The sequence below is a fragment of the Chrysemys picta genome, chromosome 2 (assembly GCF_011386835.1).
Source record: "Chrysemys picta bellii isolate R12L10 chromosome 2, ASM1138683v2, whole genome shotgun sequence".
NCBI lineage: Eukaryota > Metazoa > Chordata > Testudines > Emydidae > Chrysemys > Chrysemys picta.
Window position 1 is genome coordinate 223,368,085 of NC_088792.1, and position 21,970 is coordinate 223,390,054.

At 41.0% G+C, this 21,970-nt stretch overlaps 1 protein-coding gene across 1 annotated transcript in view; it reads left to right on the forward strand.

Annotated features, from left to right (window-relative positions):
- The window catches only part of RP1 (RP1 axonemal microtubule associated), a 297,670-nt gene that overhangs the window by 159,502 nt on the left and 116,198 nt on the right, over window positions 1-21,970 (forward strand). The window contains exons 28-32 of the mRNA XM_065585560.1: window positions 11,285-11,439; window positions 12,889-12,967; window positions 15,489-15,570; window positions 17,695-17,750; window positions 17,919-17,951. Coding sequence (XP_065441632.1) covers window positions 11,285-11,439; window positions 12,889-12,967; window positions 15,489-15,570; window positions 17,695-17,750; window positions 17,919-17,951 — 405 coding nt within the window. The remainder of the gene's footprint in view (window positions 1-11,284; window positions 11,440-12,888; window positions 12,968-15,488; window positions 15,571-17,694; window positions 17,751-17,918; window positions 17,952-21,970) is intronic.

Below are 21,970 nucleotides of genomic sequence, written 5' to 3' on the forward strand. Positions count from 1 at the left end.
AATGTTATTACTTTTATCACTATCAAATGTTTATCACCATCTTACCACTAGAGATGTTCCAAGTATCTATGGAAAAATTCAATCTGAGGCAGGCATCCATTGACCTACAGTAAGTAAATTAATACCTGCACTTTTTCCTGATTGAAAGGTTTCCTTTATGGTACAAAGACTAGCATTTTCCCTTACATAAGTTAAGATAAAATTACCATGGGTTTCAATCAACATGTGTCATGGCACAAGGTGATCAATAGCTGAGATTGGTAAGAAATTGTCTTCCACATTGCATACATATGTGTACTATGGAGGTATATTTGGCTTTTTTGCATTCACTTGAAGCATCTGACTGTGGTTCTTATCAGACACAGGATATCTAACTACATAGAGCACTTTTTGTTTGAGCGATTATGGGAATTCCTATATTCTCTGCTGTCATTTTGTAACAAACCCCTTGAGAAATGCAATATATTTGATTTACTAGCATCTTTTGATACCATTGTATTACAGTGTTAGAAATGTTGGTTCTTTACTGCTTTAACATCATTTCCAGAAGTCCTGCCAGCAGTGATGGTGCTGCCAAGAAAGAGATTGTAAACATAATGGTTACAGTGAGTATTGTGGCTACAGCTACAGTTAGTGGGCAACTTTAAGATCAGTCTATAGCCCTGATCTTGCAAACATTTATGCATTAATCACTTTATGCCTACGAGTAGTGGACTGGGGCCTAAACCTGCAATACTTAAACTCCCAGCATAATTTTTGCATACAATATTTGCCTGGTATGTTTTCAGGTATGTTTTATAGAATCAGTTCAAATCAAGGAAATAAAATGACAGAGGAAATTATAAAGAAGTGGAAGAGGAGTCATGATTGAAATGTCTCCATGCCATAATGTTTGTATTTATCACTTGCCAGATAGTGGGGCAATTACAGCTTTTGGGGAACAGTTGTTGAGAGAGTCTGCTGAAAATTTCATGTGAAATAGCAGCTATGTGAACTAATAGCAGCTACCTGATCTGAAAATAATTTGGGCAATTTGTGTCATTATGATCACACAACTGTAAATGTTGAAAAAGCTTATCTCATATGCAGACTGAGTGAACAAAATGTAAGTTATACTTCATCTTAAATTCATCTGCTATTAGCTAGGAGTCTAAACTAGTGAGGGCAACCATTTTAAAACTATAATAATAGAGTTACTCTGAACAGTGTTGAGTTTGGAATGATGATGTATAGCATGTGGAGAGAAAAGACAAACTTTTACAGAGCGGTGACTTCTAGTTTCTTATTCTTCCATTTTAATACTATCAGGTATGCCTCTTCCACCTTCCCAAACATGTTAAGATATCAACATCAATTTAGTCTTTCAAACAAAACTGGCTGCAATACTTTTAAATATATACAGTGGGCAAAACTAACAAATAATGTTGACCTCTAGGGTTTGAGTTTGCAAGCCATCCATGCAGGTAACTCCCTTTGAAGTAAATAAGAGTTCCACTTGCAGAGTGCTTGCAGGATGGGGACTATAATGACTCTAACTGATTACCTTAGATCAAACAGTATTGGCAATCCCAAACCACAAGATAGGCCCTCCAAAATAATTTGTAATAATAATACAGTTTGGATTCTCTGTTTTATTTCATAGAAGTGTAGGACTGGAAGGGACCTTGGTAGCTCATCTAGTCCAGTCCCCTGCACTCATGGCAGGACTAAGTATTATCGAGGCCATCCCTGACAGGTGTTTTTGAGACATTATGATGCACTTTGATCCCCTTTCAAGCTTTTATGCCACAATTACAGGAGCTAGAGACTTTTTTTTAAATAAAGAAGAACAGGAGTACTTGTGGCACCTTAGTCCTGTTCTTCTTTTTGCGGATACAGACTAACACGGCTGTTACTCTGAAACCTTTTTTTTAAATGATAACTCAGTTTCTCATGTAATCACTGGACTCTAGGAGCTGGGATGTTAAGAAAAATACCAGATAACACAAGGTGCGTGATAAAATTTCAATAGTTAGCAAAACACTGAATTGTTATGGCCTGAAAAGGTACATACCTAAGCACTGTCTCTCCTCACTGCACTCCTGTAATAGTCTTTAATGTTAAGTAACCCTTCCGTTCTTTTTTGAACATGTCTATTGTAGCTGCTTTTACATCCGTCTTTGATGGAGGCTTTCAGAAGTTCACCATCCTCTGCATGAAAGCATTTTACCTCCCTTGTTTCAACTTTTCAGTCCATGACCTCAAGTCCTGGGGTTTTCCATTTGATTTTAGAGCTTATTTAAAGAATCCTTATATAGCTACTTGAAGATTTCAATCGTATATTTTCCAAAAGGTTAGTTTAGTAGCAAGTGCTATCCTCGTTTTTCCAACCATTCTATGTTAATTAATCCTCCTAAATCATGTTGCCCTTTTCTAGACCCTTTTCTATGCCTTTGATGCCCTCATATTAGATACAGCAGTCTAAACTCAGTTTAACAAATCCCTCTCATAATGTTAAAGTAATGTCTACTGGCTTGCATTCAATAGTTCTGCTTAGAGTGTAATTTCCAATATATCCTCTGCTTTTTTTTTTGAGCAAAGGCCTGAATCTCTACTCTGTTACCGCAGTTTTTTGCTGGCATAACTACACTGAAATCAGTGGAATTACACTGGAATGAAACTGCTGCACTAGATTGGGGAATCAGGCCCATCAGGCTCTAATTATGATAGTTTTATGACTGACATATTATGGCAATGTGAAAAATGTAGCAATTTAAAATATGTTATATTGTCGGCCCTTTGCTGACTAGTAGCAGCAGATTTGGATCTTTGGAGCATGTCAGGAAGAGAAGCTAATGATGCAAAGATTTAGGATATCTCCTAATTAAGTTATTTATTGACAGCAGCGGTGTGCAAACTTTTCCAGTCACCCCCCGCCCTGCCTTACCATTAACAGAATCTGGCTGCGCCTCCCTCCATTATTGCACAGCCACTGCTTCCTCAGCAGCAGAGCGTGGGCTGAAGGCGGAGCGGGGGGTGGAATTGGGGGTGGGGGAGGAGCTGGGGCTAGAGGTGGAACTGGTCAGGGGCAGAGAGGGAGTGAGGGTAGAATTGGGCTGGGGGTGGAGCAGAACTGGGGCTTGGGAGTGGAGTGGGGTGGAGTGACCAAGAGTTTAGAGCTGCTATTCTAAATTAGACAGAGAAGATAGTCTGTATATAATCAAAGCCAAAACTCTCTAGATGGTGAGATGAAGGTTTATTACAAAGAGGTGAAGAGATTTTGTTTTGGCTTTACATTTTCTCAATATACACATCTTTCTTACTCTAAGGGTATGTCTACACTACGGGATTATTCCGATTTTACAGAAACGGCTTTTTGGAAACAGATTGTATAAAATCGAGTACATGCGGCCACACTAAGCACATTAATTCGGCGGTGTGCGTCCATGTACCAAGGCTAGCGTCGACTTCTGGAGCGTTGCACTGTGGGTAGCTATCCCATAGCTATCCCATAGTTCCCTCAGCCTCCCCCACCCATTGGAATTCTGGGTTGAGATCCCAATGCCTGATGGGGCAAAAAACATTGTCGCTGGTGGTTCTGGATACATCCTCCACCTCCCTCCGGGAAAGCAATGGCAGACAACCGTTTTGCGCCTTTTTTCCTGGGTGAACACTGCACTGCGTACGCCATACCACATCAAGCATGGAGTCCGCTCAGCTCAAGACAGCAGACATGAACATTGTAAATATCTCGCGCATTCTCGTGCAGTCTATGCTGAACCAGGACCAGAAAAACCAGGCGAGGAGGAGGCGGCGACTGCAGCGTGGCAACGAGAGTGATGAGGACATGGACACGGACACAGAATTCTCTCAAACCGAATTCTCTTGGTGCTTTGGAGATCATGTTCTTAATGGGGCAGGTTCTAGCTGTGGAACGCCAATTCTGGGCCTGGGAAACAAGCACAGACTGGTGGGACCGCATAGTGTTGCAGGTCTGGGATGATTCCCAGTGGCAGTGAAACTTTCGCATGCGTAAAGGCACTTTCATGGAACTTTGTGACTTGCTTTCCCCTGCTCTGATGTGCCAGAATACCAAGATGAGAGCAGCCGTCACAGTTGAGAAGTGAGTGGCGATAGCCCTGTGGAAGCCTGCACCGCCAGACAGATACTGGTTAGTCAGGAATCAATTTGGAGTGGGCAAATCTACTGTGGGGGCTGCTGTGATTCAAGTAGCCAAAGCAATCACTGAGCTGCTGCTACCAAAGGTAGTGACTCTGGGAAATGTGTAGGTGATAGTGGATGGCTTTGCTGCAATGGGATTCCCTAACTGTGGTGGGGCGATAGATGGAACCCATATCCCTATCTTGGCACCGGAGCACCAGGGCAGCCAGTATATAAACCGCAAGGGGTACTTTTCAATGGTGCTGCAAGCACTGGTGGACCACAAGGGACGTTTCACCAACATCAATGTGGACTGGCTGTGAAGGGTTCATGACACTCGCGTCTTCAGGAACACTACTCTGTTTAAATGGCTGCAGCAAGGGATTTACTTCCCAGACCAGAAAATAACTGTTGGGGATGTTGAAATGCCTATAGTTATCCTTGGGGACCCAGCCTACCCCTTAATGCCATGGCTCATGAAGCCATACACAGGCAGCCTGGACAGTAGTCAGGAGCTTTTCAACTACAGGCTGAGCAAGTGCAGAATGGTGGTAGAATGTGGACGTTTAAAGGGACGCTGGTGCACGTTACTGACTCGCTCAGACCACAGCCAAACCAATATTCCCATTGTTATTGCTGCTTGCTGTGTGCTCCACAATATCTGTGAGAGTAAGGGGGAGACCTTTATGGCGGGGTGGGAGGCTGAGGCAAATCGCCTGGCTGCTGATTACGCGCAGCCAGACACCAGGGCGATTAGAAGAGCACACCAGGAAGCACGGCGCATCAGAGAAGTTTTGAAAACCAGTTTCATGATTGGCCAGGCTACCGTGTGAAAGTTCTGTTTGTTTCTCCTTAATGAAAACACACCCTCTTGACTCATTCTCTGTAAGCAACCCACCCTCCCCCTTCAATCCCAGCTTGCTTTCAAAGGAAATAAAGTCACTATCATTTAAAAATCATTTATTCTTTATGAATTGATTATAAAAAGAGGGAGAGAACCCGGGTGGGATTTGGGTGGAGGAGGATCGGCGCGAAGGAAAAGGCCACTAAAAAAAGGTTAAAAAAATGATAGCCTTTTGCTTGGGCTGTCCACTGGGGTGGAATGGGAGGGTATACGGAGCCTCCCCCCCCTGCATTCTTACACGTCTGGGTGAGGAGGCTATGGAACCAGGTGAGGGGGGAGGGTGGTTATACAGGTGCTGCAGCGGCAGTCTGTGATCCTGCTGTCATTCCTGAAACTCCACCAGACGCCGGAGCATGTCCGTTTGCTCACACAGCAGCCCCAACGTTGCATCCTGCCTCCTCTGATCTTCCTGCCGCCACCTCTCATCTCGAGCATCTCTCCTCTCCTCACATTAGTCCCTTCTTTCCTCACGTTTGTCCCTCATGTCCTCCCGTTGGTCCCTCCTGTCCTCACGTTCACTGGCCTCTTTCCTGCACTTTGAAACCGCATCCTTCCACTCATTCAGATGAGCTCTTTCATTGCGGGTCGATTCCATGATTTCAGAGAACATCTCGTCTCTCGTCCTTTTTTTTCGCCTCCTTATCTGAGATAGCCTTCGGGACGGAGGAGGGAGGCTTGAAAAATTTGCAGCTGCGGGAGGGAGGGAGGGGAAAAAAAGGGAGAGAAGTATTTTAAAAGATACATTTTACAGAAAAATGCTTATACTCTTTCACGGTGAACAACACTATTCACATTACATAGCACATGTGATTTCAGTACAAGGTCGCATTTTGCTTCTTAATATTGAGTGCCTGTGGCTTTGGTGTTAGAGAGCACAGATGCAGGTCCGGGCAACAGAATTCGGCTTGCATGCGGCCATGATAAGCCATTGTCTTTCGGCTTCTGTAGCCTTCAGAAAAGCAGCGCCCTGCTTTTGCACATACCAAGCAAAGCCCATTGAGTGCTTTGGTTTTCCTGTTAACGTGCAGCATCAGAAACCAAACTACTCCTCCTCCCCCCAATCCAATTCTCTGGGATGATCACTTTATCCCTCCCCCCCACCGCGTGGCTGGTATCAGGGAAGATCCCTGCAGAAACCAAACTAACCACCCCCCCCATCGCTTTACCCCTCCCCCCACTGCGTGGCTGGTATCAGGGAAGATCCCTGCCAGCCAAACACGAAAAGATTAGTGCCAATGATCCCCCTCCCCCACTTGGCTAACTGCAAGAAGGATTTCTTTTCAGCCACAGGCAAACAGCCCAGTAGGAACGGCCACCTCTGTCCCCTTAATTAAATTCCCGTATTTCAGCCAGGTTACCATGAGCGATATCACTCTCCTGAGGATAACACAGCGAGATAAAGAACGCATGTCGCTTGAATGCCAGCAAACACCGGGACTCTATGGTACCAAGCTTTGTCATGCAATGATACCAGATTACTTCCTACTAGCATGGCGTGGTCAAATGTCCTACCATGGAGGAAGGAATAAGGCTGCACTGCCCAGAACCCTTCTCGAAAGGCTTTTGGATTAGCTCCAGGAGAGTTTCATGGAGATGTCCCTGGAGGATTTCTGCTCCATCCACAGACACGTTAACAGACTTTTCCAGTAGCTGTACTGGCCACGAATGCATCCCAAGTCCTCAGGACAAATTAATCATTAAAAAACGCTTGCTTTTAAACCATGTTTTATATTTACAAAGGTACACTCACCGGAGGTCCCTTCCATGGCCTCATTGTCTGGGAGTTGGGAGGGTACTTCTGTCAGGCTGAGAAAAAGATCCTGTGTGCTCTCTGCAAGCTCGTCCTCCTCCTCCTCCTCATCTTCCCCGTCCGCAGAATCCTCAGGCATGGCTGAGATTACCCCCGCCTGGGAATCCACGGTCAGAGGTGGGGTAGTCGTGGCAGCCCCCCCAATAATTGCATGCAGCTCAGCATAGAAGCGGCATGTCTGCGGCTCTGCCCCGGACCTTCTGTTTGCTTCTTTGGTTTTCTGGTAGGCTTGTCTGAGCTCCTTAACTTTCACGTGACACTGTAGTGAGTCCCTATTGTGGCCTCTCTCCATCATGCCCTTGGAGATTTTTTCCAAAGTTTTGGCATTTCATCTTTTGGAACATAGTTCTGCTAGCACTGAATCCTCTCCCCATATAGCGATCAGATCCAGTACCTCCCGTATGGTCCATGCTGGTGCTCTTTTTCGATTCTCGGACTGCATGGTTATCTGATGAGCTCTGCATGGTCACCTGTGCTCTCCACGCTGGGCAAACAGGAAATGAAATTCAAAAGTTCACGGGGCTTTTCCTGTCTACTTGGCCAGTGCATCCGAGTTCATATTGCTTTCCAGAGCAGTCACAATGGTTCACTGTGGGATAGCTCCCGGAGGCCAATACCTTCGAATTGCGGCCACACTAACCCTAATTCAAAATGGCAATACTGATTTCAGCGCTACTCCCCTCGTCGGGGAGGAGTACAGATATCGAAATTAAGAGCCCTTTATATCGAAGGAAAGGGCTTCGTTGTGTGGACGGGTGCAAGGTTAATTCAGTTTAACACTGCTAAATTCGAGATAAACTCCTAGTGTGGACCAGGCCTGAGTGGAATATTCAGATAGGTATCCATTGAAAAGTTACATTCAACTCTTATTATATTCTCCCTGGTTATCCCATGGTTTTACAATTTTATTTAATATATGAGCCATTGATCTGCTCATATTCCTGTGCTAAACTGCAATTCTTTCTAATTCTCTTCCTGTACATCCTGCATTTGCTCGTTCAGTTTGATGTCACCTCCAAAGTAACTTGTTGGTACTTCGTTCCTGTGAGTCATTTGTTATTGAAGAGCTTACTTTTCAAATAGGCTGCTAAAACTGTGTGCCAGTTATTTGCCTTTGCAGTTTTAAGACTGCAAATCACTTGCAGGTGCAAATAATATAGACGTTTGCCTAATTTGCTGGCACAATTATATAGTTAGAAGTCTGCATCCTTTTGTTAGCACCTGCAAGTGGTTTGCAATTTCAACATCTTGGGTGTGAATGGTAAGGGTGCAAAATTGTAAGTTCAGTCTTTGGGCTGGATTCCACCACTCTAACTAACTACATGTAGTACCTTCCTCCACAAATAGTCCAGGAGAGCTGCTTACTTAATATAAGTAAGAGTGGCAGAATCTAATCCATAGATACTCTTTTGGAAATTTGACCCAAAAAGTATTGTGTACAATACTGATCACTGTAGCTCTTTACAAGTTGCGTTCTTCCCCTGTATAGTGGTCTACCATTACGTTCTGCCCTCCATCATCTGAACAGTTCCCTATTATTTCAAGAGGAGTGTCTTCTATTTTATTATTGCTAATCTGTACACACTAATATTAATATACTATGAGGTATCATGTTAAAATCATTTTGAAATAGAACTGAACATTTCTCAATTATGTGTTTGTTGGGATGAGGTCTTATATTTCATTTGCTAAGTATGCTTCGTCTTAGTAAATATGATGGGAGAGCTCCAAGGAAAGCCATGATGTTGCAGGAAGTAGTGATTGCGATTCAGGAGGTGGCACTCTTCCCCCTGAGCCAGCACTGAACCAATGCCGATGTTAAGTATCAGAGGGGTAGCTGTGTTAGTCTAGATCTGTAAAAAGCTACAAAGAGTCCTGTGGCACCTTATAGACTAACAGATGTATTGGAGCATAAGCTTTCCATTACATGTGTCTGACGAAGTGGGTATTCACCCACGAAAGCTTATGCTCCAATACATCTGTTAGTCTATAAGGTGCCACAGGACTCTTTAATGCCTATGTTGGAATTATTAATAATATTTGAAATTATTAATATTAATATGGGAAACCACAAACACTGATTTAATTATACATTCCTTTATTAAATCCAGAGGCCAAAGGTACTTATACAATTGCTCTAAACATACCTAAAAAAGCCTAAATAATAAGCAATTTAGTACATCCAAACAGTAACAAAATATTGATAAACATTTAATCACATGGGCTAAACCCCTGGGTGCTCAGACACATGTTGGTTGGCTCCAGTGTGGTCAGGGAGGTATTGGCAATGAACCTTTTAAGAGTCAACTTCTTTATACTCAGCAAACAAGTGATGTCACAGCCAAGTACTGATTTCAGCTAAAAACTAACCTGAGACAGTTTATCCTTATTACCAGTTTTAATCCAGATAAGATTAACAGCCTCTTTTCTTCCCAAGGCCTTTCCTCCCCTCCTACTTCCTGCCCAACAGTTTTTCCATTGCACCAGGATTCACATAGGCTTCAACACTGGTATGCGGGGTCAGAAGGTCCATGTTGGCTCCTTTTAAGACAGATTCTCTTTGACTTATTTAAAACTATCTGCAGTCACCTCTGTCAGTCAGATGTCTCCTATTTAGAAATCTTCCCTTATTTTGTTAGTTATTCTTTGAACCAGGCATCTTCCCTGCTTCATTCCTTCTGGCCTTATGACTTTTTTATTATTTTCAAGGCCTTTCTTCTACTTGCTAGTCAGGGTCTTTCTTTACCACACACATATTTCCTTAGCCAAACTTAAGCTAACTCGAATTCTATAATTTCACATTTATCCTACATCCTATTTGGTGGTCAAGTGTTGGACTTGGAGATGCTGTTGTTTGGCTTAGACTCCAGTTCAAGGTAATTAAAAATCCTATGGCATTTTTTGCAAGAGTTACAGGTGCTATTCTAAGTGTCATGACCATATTCTAATACCTAAATTCCCTCTGCAGCTGCAAATACACATGTTGGTATTCTTAACTTCCTGTCCTAAATGCTTCTGCGGTGTTCTGTACTGTTAAGGAACCACTACATTCCACCCTGGAAAGGGCTACACTTCATGGTGGGTGAAGTGATTTGTGTGTGTGTGTGAACATGTTTTGGGATCCTTTTTCATGAAAGGTTCTATATAAATGTCACATTATTATTAGAAGTAAGACTAGTAGTTTAATAATAGTAGTATCTTAGAGTATATTGTTTAATACCAAGGTCAAAGTAGTTTGTTATATGTTCCTGGTTTCTCCTCTGTCCCTTTCTTAAAGATTGTGCTTAAATGTGTATTCCTGTGCTCCCCCAGTACTTTTCTTCTTTCCAGAGAGCTATTAAAAATCTCCATTAGTGGAACAATAATCTCTCTTATTGTCTACTAGATAGCAGCACTAGTGACCAGCTGTGATTAGAATAGAAAAACTGCATGGATAAATTCCACTAAGATGTAATTAGGAGCAAAAAAAAATATTAAATACCTCTAATAACTGAAAAAGTGTAGCAGAATATAGTAGTATGTAATTGCTGGAAATAATTATTGTGAAACAGAAGTTTTAGTACTATTTGGACAATTATGATAATATTACTGCACTTCAAAATAACTAAATACAATAACTCTAAAGCACCTATTGTAAATAGAGTTTACCACCTTTAGCTGGTCATGGTCAATCTGGTTTCCTAGTACAGACAATGTGCATATGCATATACGTGCAAGTTCTCATAAGGTGGCATTATCATTATATTTGGTCAAATCCCAAAATTATTGAAGTGTACATGTCACATATATTTCTTTTTCTCCTTATCCTGTCTGGTCAGCTGGGACTACACATGTGTTTTTTGTTTGTTTTGCTTTTGTGATGTTATTGTGGGAAGGCTGAGTCAAAGAAATGGGTTTTGCACTTACTGTGAAAGTGCTGAGGTTCATGATCATCCTGATCTTTTATTGGGGTGAAATTCTGTGTTTTTCATGCATTAATTTCACTCTTGTTGATGCCCATCCCATGTTTCCAGTGGAACATAGATCTTTGTCTGTGGTCATGATCATGCAGAGTGAAACAGTCCCCAGGTAACTTAAGCCAGTTCTCAAAAAGGCTTTGAAAAATAGGACTGAAACTTTGTATTTGGCCTAGTACTCAGCAGGGAGACAATGAAGAAAATAGAGCATTGGGGGACGCACACTTGATGGCCCGTTTTTTGAGCAGTTGGGCTGCTTTGTTCAGAACAAACTGTAGCTTTTTAAGGTCAGTGGTCTCATATTTAGGTACAGAGTATTACAGATTGAGCCTGGAAGTGATGAATATATGGATTGGTGTGGCTAATTACAAACAGGTCAGAAGCTGTGCTATCCTCTGGCCAGCTATAGAAGGAAAAGTTCATATATACATACATTAGAAAGAAAAATAATGCAAATGTTTGTCTTTTTTTCAGTGGTGATTTATGAACTCCATGTATATACTGGGTCTAAACTTGGTGCTGAAACAGATTCTAATGTATATGCCACCCTCATTGGAACGAGGGGAGATTCTGGCAAGAGAAAGCTGCATAGAGCTAAGAATAATAAAGTCAAGTTTCAGCGTGGACAGGTAAAGGAAAAAATATGCAAAACTGATCAATGCTAGCAAATTATTTGTAGCAAATAGTTTTTTCAACATATGTAGATATTTTCTGTTTACACATTTATCCTTGAGCAATTCAGTTTTCTCAGATATTTATTCAAAATTATTCACAGAATTAATTTATTTAATAATATTTGGCCTGTAGATTCTGAATGAATAGTTTACTGTGAGTATTGGATATTCAAAATTCATGCTCTGTTTAGTTTTGATTGGACACATAGATCACAGGGTTACGGTAGTGTTTCTGTTCCCTGATTAGGTTAATGTAATTCTTAGAATCAAGTTACATTCTGCTACTGCCCCCAACACACTCCCTACACTGGGGGCATACTGAACTGATACACTAAACGGTAGGCCTTAGAGGAGGTAGTATAGAGTTGGCCATGCTAGTTCTGTGCTGCTAAGGGTATGTCTACACTGCAATCAGAGGTGTGACTACAGCACATGTAGACATACCGAGGCTAGCTTTGGGCTGGTCTACACTGGGGTGGGGTGGGGATTGATCTAAGATATGCAACTTAGCTACGAGAATAGCGTAGCTGAAGTTGACATATCTTAGATCGATTTACCTCGCGTTGTCGTGGCGCGAGAATGACGGCCACGGCTCCCCTGTTGACTCTGCTTCCGCCTCTCGCTCTGGTGGAGTTACGGAGTCAATGGGGAGTGTGTTCGGGGATCGATTTATCGCGTCTAGACGAGACACGATAAATCGATCCCCGATAGATCGATAACTACCCGCCGATCTGGCGGGTAGTGAAGACGTACCCTTTGCTCTAGCTAGCTTGAATAACAATGGCAGTGTAGATATGGCAGCACAGGCAGCAGCACGGGCTAGCCACTTGAAAACATACCCAGCGTCTCAGGTGGAGTTGTACAGCCCATGCTGCCACCTGTGCTGCTGCTGTGGCTCTTGTAATTCAAGCTAGCTAAATCAATGCTAGCTCAGGTATGTCTACACATCTGCCACCTTTAAACAACCACCTTTATATATTAATATATTATATATTAATGTTACTTTAAGCAGTTTGTGCTTGAACCTGCCTAGGACATGTGCAGCATCATACCTATAGGCACCAAATAAAAAGCAATCATCAGCAGAGGAAGGGCAGCAAAACCTGATCCTGCATGAATGAGAACACTACTTTGCATCCTCTTTCTTTGTTCATCAGCAGTAGGTGTACGACCCAAGAGGAGAACTCATTGCTAAATCTCTCATTAACATGGTGAGAATCGTGCTTACACCAGATGTCCTAAAACATACCCGTTCCCCTTTTTTATCCTCCTTGCTACCACTCAGAACAGAAGGCTAAGTGTTAACTTACATCTGGAAGCAACAATCTTGTCCATGCCCCTGAACATCATGCAAGGACCTACATGATCAAGGCCTTTATCAATCTCATTTTGATGTTTCTGCAGGTGGATATCTTCTTCATAAAGGCTGTATCACTAAGAGACCTGAAGAAACTTGTGATTAGCCATGATAGAACTGGTCCAGGTAGGAGTTAATTTTCTAGCGACTAATTTGTTTTGTGAGCTGTTTTACAGCACAATACTCTTTATCTGTATATATAACATCCTTCATACAAAGTGTTACAAAAGGCCTTGCAGTGAGAAGACTAAAAAAGAGACACAAGTACTTATTCCTGCAGATTAGTCACAGTGGTGGGATTGTAGAAAGCTATGGTAATGGGCAGCAAAAGGCAACTGGGATGTAGTATCAAATAACGTCAGTTAGCTGTTGGTTTGCAAGCTGATTTATAACAGAGTGCTATTTATTTGTCATACGAAGTACCACAGAAGAATTCACAAGGGTAACTCATACAGAGCTGGATAAAATGATTCTTCTATAGACAGTGAATGAAAATGAGATACAGGAATAAAGTTAGAGCACTGATTTGACTGCCACTTTGCCACCCAGTGGAATCTCAGAGAACCATAACAACAACATCCTAGCGGTGACGAGGATGCAGAGAGAATCTGGCAGCACTAGGCCATTTGCTTCATGTGTACTGGGCAGTGTGGGATTGTTCCTGTGGATGGCATTATATATGCTCTGCGTGGTCTCAAACAAAATGAGAGTAGCCTTGATCATATCCGCGGATAAGAGGAGAGCCTCCTGCAGGGCCCTGAGATCAGTATCAATTTGTAATACAGTTGAAAATCACTGGCATGGTGTAAAAGAAAAGAGCTGACATTTTGAAAGGGCTACAGTAAAGTATTTGCAGACTAGAATCAGATTGGATCTCCTAAGCTAAGCAGGGTCACACCTAGTCAATACTCATAATTGAGGATCAGATTGCATTGTTTTAGGCTCTGTGTAGACATATGGTCCTTGCTCCAAAGAGCTTACAATCTAATTAAGGACCAGATACAACGGGTAAATGTAACAAGCAATTGGAGGGAAGGCAGGGAGGAGGATAAGGGTTATAATAATAAGTTTGACAAGGTGTGAAATAATATCTTTTATTAGACCAACTTCTGTTGGTGAAAGAGACAAACTTTTGAGCTACATAGAGCTCTTTGTTAGGTCCAATAAAAGATATTACTTAACCCACCTTGTCTTTCAAATATCCTGGGACCAACATGGCTACAACAGCGCTGCAAACAATAATAAGTTTGCATAGTTACTTAAGCTTGCATTATGCACAATCTGATGGCTTCAAATAATTTAATTTACTTCAAATCATTTAATAATTTCCTTCTGCTCCTAATACTTGGCCGGAATGGGCATTGCCTAAGAAAAAACCCAGTGCACCTGGAGGTGTTCTAATGATTCAGTAGATGGCATTCTTCCCTCTGAGTCAGTACTGGACCAATGCCCTGCCCACTGTCCTGTGGAAAATATCTTTTGGATAAAATGTGAAAACAAGGTCTTGAACATTCCTTTTGTCCTTTTTACAAGAATGCTAGTGTTAACCGGGGCATCATGGCCAAATTCTAAATTAGGTAATTGTATTCAGCCTACCTAAATTTGTCCTATGTTTTCAGTTGACTAACTTAATTCCTCTCTTTAAAGTGGTGCTTATTATGTATGTCTTACCCCAAAAGTTGCTAGTCACTTGTTTAATATTGCTGGTAGAGAATGGCTGTTATGTTCTGCCCCAGAGAATGGTGATTGGTGAATGGTAGTTTGGTGATAGGTAAGTGAACTCTATATGATTAATCTGTTAAAGGCTTGGATCTTTCACAATCTAAGTGTTACATAAATGTAAGTTATGTGATTACCTTGGGCAATAACGTATAAGAAGTTGAGTTAAGAGTGCACTTTGCTCTCTTTATAGAAGGAAAAAGCTGAACAAAAATGTGCCCTTGAAACCAAGGCTTGAAGAAAACACAAATTTGAAAGGCTTAGGGAAGAAGTTTTCACCTCAATAGAAGAACCCCTTCTGTTCAATATATTTTTTTCAGTCAGAATTAGTTAATCTAATAGTCATTCGGTTCTTACACCATACTTTGCCTTGGTGGTTTATTTAAAATGATTTTTATTGAACTCTTTTCAAGATTGAAAGCTTATATTTTTAAGAGACTGTATAAGGCTATTGTAAGAACACACATGAATGAGGATGTTATATATTAATCCAATCTCTCCGAATTCATAATGTCATGTACTTCATTCCCAAGGACCAAGGATTCTGGTTCTTACAGTGAATCATGGTAAATTGCACAAGCAGAATGTTTTCTCCATATGTGAACCTGAACAAAGGGAATAGAAGAGCATAGGCTGAAGTGGGAGTGGTGGTAGCAGTTTACAGATGCTAGTACACTCCTGTCGCCACACAAAGAATACTCTGCTGGAATCAAGATAGTCTCTTGCCTGTGCTTAGGAATATTGTGCCTTAGTAGTAGAATGGGAATCTTGTGAGGGTATTAGGTTAATGTTTTCACTTCTTTAGCTGAGTTTTGACATAATGAGATCTGCTGTTGGGAAAGCAGTTGTTTCAACTTTTCTCTTCAAGATATTTTTTTTCTCCACAAAAATACAAACTTGCAAGTAAACTTTTGTCATTTCAACCCAGGCAATGGATGGTTCCTTGATAAGGTGGTTGTCAAATTTAAAGAAGAAGATGATGATCAAGAAGCTGTGTTTCCCTGTAACAGGTATGCCATTGATGGGAAATCAGAATTGTAGTATGTTATTCTGCGAGCAGCTTAAGGAAAACATTGCAAGACAGGAGCCAAACACTTAAAAAAACCCACTTTGCTGCCTGCACAAAGCCTGAATATATGAATCCTGCCCAGCAGTCTTCCAGGGAGTAAGGGGTGAACAGAATTCACTGCTTCAAGCCATGCAGAAAAGGCTGCTGGATTGGCATGGGAGGGCATGGAATAAGATGGAAAAGGTCAAAAGCCAAATGTTCTGTGGGTGAAAAGGTGCAATAATTTTTCCTTTACCTTGCACATCCATAACATATAAAACTAAATAAAGTTTCAATTCTCTGCTCCTTAAAAGATATTACGTTAAAAGTTTCCAATCATATGGATTTAGGCCAGTTCATTTTGCATTTCCCAGTCACTAAAGGTCATTAGAGTGAACTTAATATATTGGAAATCTTTGAAGAGAACTTTATATCTAGGTGCAAAAATAGTTAGTTGATATTGTCTTAGAGGATAGATAAAATGTTTCTGCTAACTTAGCAAAGGTCTATTTCCTTGTCTCAATGCTGGCTCTAGAATTTTGCTGCCATAGTCAAAATTGAAAAATATCCAACTCTCTCAGCCTCCAGTCAGAGCCACTAAACGTTCTTTTGCTCCAGATATTTTGCCACCCTAGACAACAACCTAGCCTTCAGCAATTTGTATGTTGAAGCAACTACCATATAAACTTCAGATAGGTTTGCAGTAGAAAGAGTTATAGATGAATATATGTGCATGTGTGTATGATATCTATATCTAACACTATAGAAATGATTCAGAGAAGCATATTTTAAAATCAAGCAGATTATGCATTGCAGTACAGGCTTTCCAAATACTTGGAGTATCTATACATTTGGCTACAAAATAGTTGTTCATGTCAGCTCAATCATTTTTTAGGGTGGGGGTTGTCTTACAATCTTGATTATCAATTAGAAATTCAGCTAAGAAAGGAAACATTGTCTGTTTTTAAGTGAAAATTCCCCTCTTAAAAATATTCAATTTGCAAAAATCCTGCAAATTGTTAGCTAATAACTATTTTTTTCTCTAAAACTATTATTGTAATTATTAGTTTTTTTATCTATTAGGCTATTTAATTAGTTTGGTTTACATTAAAGTTGGTTATTTGAAGAGAAGACAATTGTTTCTGTAATGTCAGAGAGATTTTATAAGATTCCTCCTAAGGGAGGAATACTTGACTAAGACTGTGGACTTGCTATAAAACTGCCATGTCAAAAAGAACTTGTTAAGCACTAGAAAAAGGTTAGAGACATTATCTATAGAACTAGAGGGGCTCCGTAATTCTTTGCCTGCAGTAAGTGCTACCAATGAACCAAAGTTTCCTGTCTATTTTTAAAAATGGTTAGTGATCTTTTGGTTTCTTGGAGGGGATTAGAAGAGAATTCACAAAGGTTAATCAAGGTATTTATTGCAACAATAGTTTAAACATAATGGAGTCTAGTCTTCTCTCCATACACAAGAGTTTTATTCACATAGTTACTGTATGTGGAGAGTAGAATGAATTGCAGTTGTTTAGGATACAGCAAAAGGGAGCCAATAAGTTGGAAACTTATAATAATTACCAGTATTTTAAAATAAGAGAACTCAGGTAATGGCTGTAAAACGTTCTAATATGAGATGGGGGATCAGTTGATGAAGTATGTGGGGGTATTTTTGTAGCATGTCAAGTTTAGGGTTAAGCCCTTAAATTCTGTAATGTACAGTGAAGGGCAAAATTGAGGTGAAATTCACCATCATAGGTGACCAGTCCATAGAAGCTCTAGAAGCCTCGTAGATCTTAGAATCTAAGGAACCTACCAATACTTACTCGTAACTACCAGGTGTAGTGCTAACTACCATGAGTAATCCCATTGCCTGTGGTATAAGTTGGCATAGTTTCATTGAATGAGGGAAGCTGTGCCAAATTAATACCAGCAGAGAATTTGGCCCAGTAAGTGTTTACAAGACTTAGCTTGACAAGAGATGCACATAAAACATTGGTGAAAGGAGGGGAAATAATGCTGAGATTCCTCATAAAAAGATTAATTACTAACTGCCATAAGTCTAATTATTATCTCTTTACAATGAAAGATGGTTAGATGAATACCAGGATGATGGGAAGACCGAGCGAGAGCTAATTGCTAAAAGTAAGTATTCCAGTAAAGAGAATTTGCATTTTAACAATATTCTAGATATCAAATGACTAGTTATGGCTGAGAATATGAAAATTCTTTGTGAATCTGATTATAAATTCAGACATCTTAAGTAACTTTATCAGCAAACAAGTATAAAACTTTTTTATTTGTTTATTTTAGAAAATGGTAATTCACAGAAGGCATCCACCAAAGGTGAGAAACACTCTATATTCTCCTCCCAGAACTTTGACATTGAAGTTAAACTCAGTTTCAGTATAAAGTGAACAAATAAATGAAGCAAATTAGTTTCCTCACACAGTAATCATTTATGTAAAGTATCAAGTAGTAGTAAAGTATAGTCATCTATAAAGGTGACGTGTCATGTCTTTTCAAATGAATTGAGCAAAGGAGATACACAAACCATTTTTGGTTTTCTTCCCATTTCTATTATTCAGTCCTGAAATCAGTCAGAAATTCCTCTGAGAACAGATTTCAAGAACTGGTTTGTTTACCCAATGCCACTGTCATTTAATACACAGGGACAGCTCCCCCAACAAGCATCAGTGAGTTGAAAAATATATTGTGAAGTGACAGTGGAAACAGTTTCAGGTCAGAGTTCAGCAGAGTTTTTCTAAGAGTATCCAGAAATAATTTAGACTTAAGCTATAAAATTGGTCAGTGTAGTTAAACGCAGTATCTTCATTTGGTTGAATAAAATTGGCTGAGTAAATGAAATCTTAATATTAGAAATCTGTCTGTCTACTTACCTATCCACAGATATAGTGCCTATCATTGTAGTTGCTCAAGTATTAAACACTATAAATAACCTCTTTTTTCTTCCTTGCCAGCTTTAAGGAGAAATAACTTGATGAGTTCATAGGTATTTGATTTACATTTGTGGGTTAGTGTGGTGGGTGAGTTAGTGTCTGTATCTGAAAATCTTACTGAGGGAAAATAAAGTCAAAGAACAGAGCTTTGCATTTAGTTTTGAAAATGGTGAATTTTGTGGTTACTTATCTTTTGTGGGATATGCCCCATAGGCTAAATCTAGGTCCAACTTCAGCACGTTTGGTGTCCTGCTCTCAAAGTCTCCCCTATTGGTCAACAGTTGCATTGTTCCAGTGGAATGGAGCTTTCATAGATGGAGAGGCAATTTCTCAGGTAGTTAGGGTTATTCCCATGGAGAGCTTTGATTATCACATCAGAGACCTTGAAGTGGACTCTGCATTCAGTAAACATTCAGTTCAGATTGGAGCATCAGGGAGATGTGTTCATGGCAGCCTGTGTTGCTAAGCAGATGGACTACTGTTTTTTGTACTAGTCTGAGTTTTAGCAGGCTGTGTGACTTCATTCCGAGATGTATTCCATTGCAATAATCAAGCATGAATGCATGGATCATGACTATGTCTATGTCTGACAGGATGTGGCACAATCTTTTGGCCAGCCAATAAGGTAGTGAGGTGTTCTTCATCTCATGTCTATCTGAGCCTTTGGTAGTATTGTGGAGTCCAAAAGGACACCAAAGCTGATTTGTCAGTCTGAGGGCAGATGTTCTCAATAGTGGGAGTGTTAAAGAAGAAGCAAGTTTTTTGAAAAGCCTCCCTCAGCCTATCAGCAACACTTCCATCTTGCTCGATTCATTGTTAGCCATCTGTTCTTCATCCAAGTGTTGATTTCAGCTGGGCATGGAGAAAGCCAGGAGATGGTACTGTTTGATGTAAAGGAGATGTAGAGCAGTGTGTCATCTGAGTACTGGTGACATTTCAGCCTGTGTTGTCTAATCAGCTATGCCATATAGCTGTTGAATAATATGAGAGACAAGACTGAGGCTTGTGGGAGGTTAACAGAACAAAGGGGTTAGGAAGGAGGTCTTGAACTCAACCCACAGGTATCCACTCATGTGCAGTATCTGGGTGTATGTCAAAGTAGAGAGAACTCCCCAGAGCCACAGACCCTTGATGAAGAAGACCTTTGTTTTGACCTCTCAAATCTGCACCCAGCAGTTTCAACTCTGCTGTTCTCAATTGGTACTGCAGATCATAGTATGACAGGTATACACCCTCTCGCAGACTGCATTTAAGTCTTTAAATACTAAACACACTCACAGAATAATAGACAACCAGTGCATATGGCAGAACACTGGTGTTACTGATTCTCACAAGTGAAGGCCCTTGAGCAGTTTAGATGTCACATTCTTTAGTAATTGCAGCCTGCAAGTGAGTTCCAAGAGAAGCCATCAGAAAAAGGCATTGTAGTAATCCAGCCTTGTTTCAAGGTCACAGAGGCATGGAGCACTGTGCTGAGGTCTGTCTGAAAGCAAAGGTCACCACATCAAAATAGTTGAGAGATAATAAGCCACTCTTGAAACCCAGAGAATCTCCTTCTATCTGGATATGGCTAATGTTGCTCAGCCATCATCTTCCCCGTTGCCTTCTCCTCAAATAGGGGTATTTGAAACTGAGCTGATCACCATTGTTAAGTAGGTCTCCTGAGCACTAGTTGAATCTCAGCACTTTTCAGTCAAGCTGCCACTCTACTTTCTATAAATGAAGTATTCATTCTAGAGACCAGCAAATGGGCTACAACACAGATATCCACGAGCTACCTAAGGCAAGGGTTCTGCCTGCAGGAGGCAGAGCTACACCAAGCTCCGGAGCATCCGCAGATCATAGTTAGACTCTCTCAAACCAAGTAGGGTAGCAGATCTATTCATGCCCTCTTCATTGCATGTTGGGTGCGCGATGTAAGAGAGAGGGGTTCCAATACACTTGCCTTGGCAAAGAAGATGGATAATTGCTCTCAGCACTCAAATGAGAATCAAGGGAGAATCAGGGTGAATCAGACACTTCATGACTCTGTAAAGATTTGCTTTATATTGTAGGGATGCTTTCCTTTTTTTTTTCTCCCCCCCCCCCCCCCGCCCCTATGCCTCATGATAAGTGGAGTCTCAGAATAGTGCACAATAAGGGAAGAGGCAAGATATAGTGTACCACAGTGTTGTTTACATTGCAGTCAGACAAAAGGAGCTAGACTCCTGCAGTGTGGTTCATGAGATGCTCTGGGGTATTGCAGGAGTTTATGGGTGTTGCACAGAATGTGGTTCAGCAGCAGTGAAAGCAGTTCAGCTAACCGATATTGTCATGCAAGGATATTGGGCAGAGAGAGATATAAAAACAAATAGAAAACACAGAAAAATTTCTCCCCAGAAATTCCTCAGATTTTATTTAGTCCCTTCTCCTCCTTCACATTTCTGCTGATGGGGTAAAAATGATCACAGGTAGTCTACAGGCTCCTGGCAGGTTAATATTAGTCCATGTCACAGGCACCTCTGTTGCTACCCGGTGCACTCCACTGCCTGGCCATTATGTGTGGTCTCAGTCATGAACACACACCAGGTTGTTACTCTTTCACCATGTATTCATTCATTACAAAGTATTGTAGTGTAATGCTGGCTTAAAGCATGGGGAGGTTTCCCCACAGCCGTCACTCCTCAGCCCAGGCTCACCCTCTGGGCTCCCCCTTGCTTCCTGTTTCTTCCACTTATATCCTCCCAGTTATACTCTTAGCCCAGTGATTTTCAGTGCTCATCTCCCAACAAACTGCCTCCAGGTGGGCTTGCAGCCTTCTCCAGGCTACAGCAACGCCAGTGATCAGGTTGCTGCTGATAGTGCCCTGTGACAGCCCTGTTTATAAACGGCAGTGACAATGCCCTTTGTCAGGTGGAGTCTGAAGTTACTGAAGAAGCAAATCAAGCAGGTTGGCAAACTCTGTAGCAAGCTACTGAAAGACAAGCAAAGTAAGCAAGCTAAGAGACCAGAAAATTTCCATTATCTCTGTGCATTCCCTCAGTAAAATAATTTAAGCAGCTGCTACCTCTAAGAAAGTGGTATGTCCTTATCAGTCCTGAGAACATACAGCACTGATGTTGGAAAATCATAGAGCAATATCTACAAAACACCAACAGTGACCTACATTGCTAAATATAAGAAGAAGATGTAGCCCCCTGTATTATTTTCTTTTGATTTTACAGTTTTCACTCTTAAAATATAGTGTCTGTTTTAAATGTTCTTGATTCTTTGTGCAGAAGTCACTGCAGGTTTGATTTTCTCACTTTTGCAGCTAGCATTTCTTCTATGCATCAAAGTGTCAAAGAGGTTCATTGGGAGGATGTCATTAAGGCTGATTCGGCTTCATTTGTTAGAGTTAACAAAGTGCCTATGCACTGGCAGCAT